Source organism: Arachis duranensis, chromosome 4 (genome assembly GCF_000817695.3).
Source record: "Arachis duranensis cultivar V14167 chromosome 4, aradu.V14167.gnm2.J7QH, whole genome shotgun sequence".
Taxonomy (NCBI): domain Eukaryota; kingdom Viridiplantae; phylum Streptophyta; class Magnoliopsida; order Fabales; family Fabaceae; genus Arachis; species Arachis duranensis.
The window spans coordinates 107,631,130-107,634,127 of record NC_029775.3 but is presented as its reverse complement, the minus strand read 5'-3'; the positions used below and the strand labels follow the sequence as shown (position 1 = coordinate 107,634,127).

Genomic DNA, 2,998 nt, shown 5'->3' with positions numbered 1-2,998 from the left:
TTGAACTTCGAGTTATGACGTGTTTTGGGCGTTCAACTCCGGATCATGACGTTTTTCTGGCGTTTAACTCCAGAAAACAGCTTGAACTTGGCGTTCAACGCCAAGTTACATCGTCAATCTTCGAATAAAGTATGGACTATTATATATTGCTGAAAAGCTCTGGATGTCTACTTTCCAACGCCGTTGAGAGCGCGCCAATTGGAGTTCTGTAGCTCCAGATAATCCATTTCGAGTGCAGGGAGGTCAGATTCCAACAGCATCAGCAGTCCTTTTGTCAGCCTTCTTCAGAGTTTTGCTCAAGTCCCTCAATTTCAGCCAGAATTTACCTGAAATCACAGAAAAACACACAAACTCATAGTAAAGTCCAGAAATGTGAATTTAGCATAAAAACTAATGAAAACATCCCTAAAAGTAGCTCAAACTTACTAAAAACTATATAAAAACAATGCCAAAAAGCGTATAAATTATCCGCTCATCAGTCACCTCCTCTCCCGTCCTTCGACATCAAAAAGTCGATGTTCAGGGCGGGACGCGATAGGGGCTGGACTCCCCCAAACTGCGGTAAAACTCTATCAACCTGATGCCACTCGACCACCGCAAAATAAATCAGGGACGTCCTACACCGCCATAACATCGTATGCCGAGGCTCCAATACCTCCGGATGGACAACCTGGATGACGTCGAGTGCGCTATAGGGCATCCAAATGAACTGAAAAAAACCAGATAAAACCATATTGTGAGTTCTGTTAGACAATATAAACTGAAAGAATGTCTGCATATAGATACGTGCTCAGCGTACTTACATCCCGAGGCTGTAACAAGTCAATCTTCAGGCGAGCCATCTGTACCTAAGGTCCCTTGTTGCTAATCCCAGGATTGTAACCAGACCATCTGCGTAAGAGGTGAAACATTCTAATGTGTTCATGACTCACTCTACAATGAAATTGCTTTCATAATCGAAAATAAATACAATAAGAATACATAATACAAAACAATAACGGTACCTCGACGCAAGGGGCCAGCTAAGCTCATCATACCCAGTCGGCCTAAAAGAAGGAAACCTCCAGAAGATCCAAGACTGCAGTAACTGTAAAGGGCCAGCTAACTTCACGACATGTCTGTTGGCGACCCGGCACATGCACCGGTATAACCATGCTAGTGCCGCCGATCCCCAACTGTAGCGACCCATCTCCTCAAGCTGAGCAACATAGGGTAGCCATCTGATGTGTATACGGTTGCCGGACTTGTCGGCAAAGAGCTGCGTGCCCAATAACATCATGATATAGGCACGGGCAAAGCGTCTAATTGTCTCCTCATCAGCCCCGTCTGGACACTCTCCAAATGTCTCCTGGAACCACGTGCAGTTGACTGCGAATTTCTGCACCTGGTTCTCGGGAGATAAAACACCAAGCAACTCACGGAACCACTGCCAAGCTGGCCTCCCACCCTCAATGTAAAGGTGGAAGTCTGTCAGGAAACCACTGACGTAATCTTCGTCCACTGGCAACCCCAGATGGTATGCGACGTCCTGAAGCGTGATGGTGCACTCTCCGAACGGCATGTGAAAGGTGTGCGTCTCAGGCCACCACCTCTCGACGAATGCGCTGACTAGGGGCTTGTCTAGTCGGAACCATCTGTCGTTCAGTCTCGCGAGATGGTACAATCCGGCCATCTGCAAGTACGGAACGTACCTCTCATCAAGACGCATCCCCTGCTGCCGCCTAACGCTGGATATGCAACGACGAGGCTAGCCAGCACATAAACCGCATAATTAGAACAGATGCACAAACCACTAACATGTACAATATATTTAATAAGGAACCAAAAAATAAATCGTGCTACATATATGAAACAAGCGACCAACATTGTATACACAAACCGCTAACTCAAACCACGTCCAAAAACCATTAACAAATACAACAATCACTAACAAGTAAAACCGTTAACAAAAACCGCTAGCATATACCTCTATCATAAACCACTACCCTAAACCGCTAACCATCACTAAAACCACTATATAAAACCATTAACAAAAACTGCTTACAAAAGTAAATTACAAAAACCACTAACAAAAATCACTGGCCTAAACCACTTGCTTAAACCGCTAACACTAACATAAACCGCTATAGAAAACCATTAACAAAAACCACTAGCCTAAACCACTATCCTAAACCACTAACAGTAACATAAACCATTATCAAAAACCATTAACAAATACCATTATCAAAAACCATTAACAAATACCATTAACAAAAACCACTATCCTAAACCACTACCATTAACCACTAACAAAAACCACCATCAAAAGCGCAACATCATAAACCACTAACCTCGTCGTTGATCACCCCGGCGATATGAGTAACTCCATCCAAACGATAAAGCCGCCCCGGATCCTCGCCCATTGCCTAAAAAAGCCACTATGGTCTTACTCGGCCCGAATGTTGATCGTTTTCTCTGGGATTTGGTGGGGTTGGAGAATGACACAGTGATTCAAATGAACTTGGTTCGAACTCCTTATATAGCCGAAACCCTTGTAATTCAAATCAAGTTGATACGATTTACTTCGTAAATCCAAATGAGCCTAATTCGAATCAATTTGAATCGAACCCCCTCTTCTGCCCTTCTCCTACTAATTCGAATTTATACGTTTCGAACTACCCTTGTGTAATTCGAATTTATTCATTTTGAATTACTAGGTACATTGCATGCATAATTCGTTTCCAATTGATTTGAATTACCATGAGAAGTTTTTCTAACTAGTTCGAATTGAGTCAATTCGAATTACGTTTAAATTTAATTCGAAACTTATTGATTCGAATTATATAAAAATTAGTTCTGGTGGATTGAGATAACGAACTTTGATTTGGCTGATTTGCGTTAAACTCAGCTCCCCTTGGTTCATTTGGGTTTTTTACCCTTTCTCTTAATTTCTTGTATGATTTATAGAATTTGTTTAGTTGTCATTAAGTTATTAAAATAAATTTTTTTATTTAATATG

The 2,998-nt window shown here is 42.0% G+C and overlaps 1 protein-coding gene across 1 annotated transcript; it reads right to left on the bottom strand.

The window, feature by feature from the left end:
* Positions 1-928: 928 nt before the first annotated feature.
* Positions 929-2,402, bottom strand: LOC107485654 (protein MAIN-LIKE 1-like). Its single transcript, XM_016106190.1, has 2 exons — positions 2,331-2,402; positions 929-1,747 (listed from the first exon to the last, which is right to left on the bottom strand). Exons 1-2 carry the CDS (start codon positions 2,400-2,402, stop codon positions 929-931), a joined length of 891 nt encoding a protein of 296 aa, XP_015961676.1.
* Between the last annotated feature and the right edge of the window lie 596 nt (positions 2,403-2,998).

Coding starts and splice junctions, on each gene's coding strand:
- LOC107485654 (XM_016106190.1), bottom strand. CDS start 2,402: ATGGGCGAGGATCCGGGGCGGCTTTATCGTTTGGATGGAGTTACTCAT. Junction 1,748..2,330: donor CCGGGGTGATCAACGACGAG/GTTAGTGGTTTA, acceptor TGTGCTGGCTAG/CCTCGTCGTTGCATATCCAG.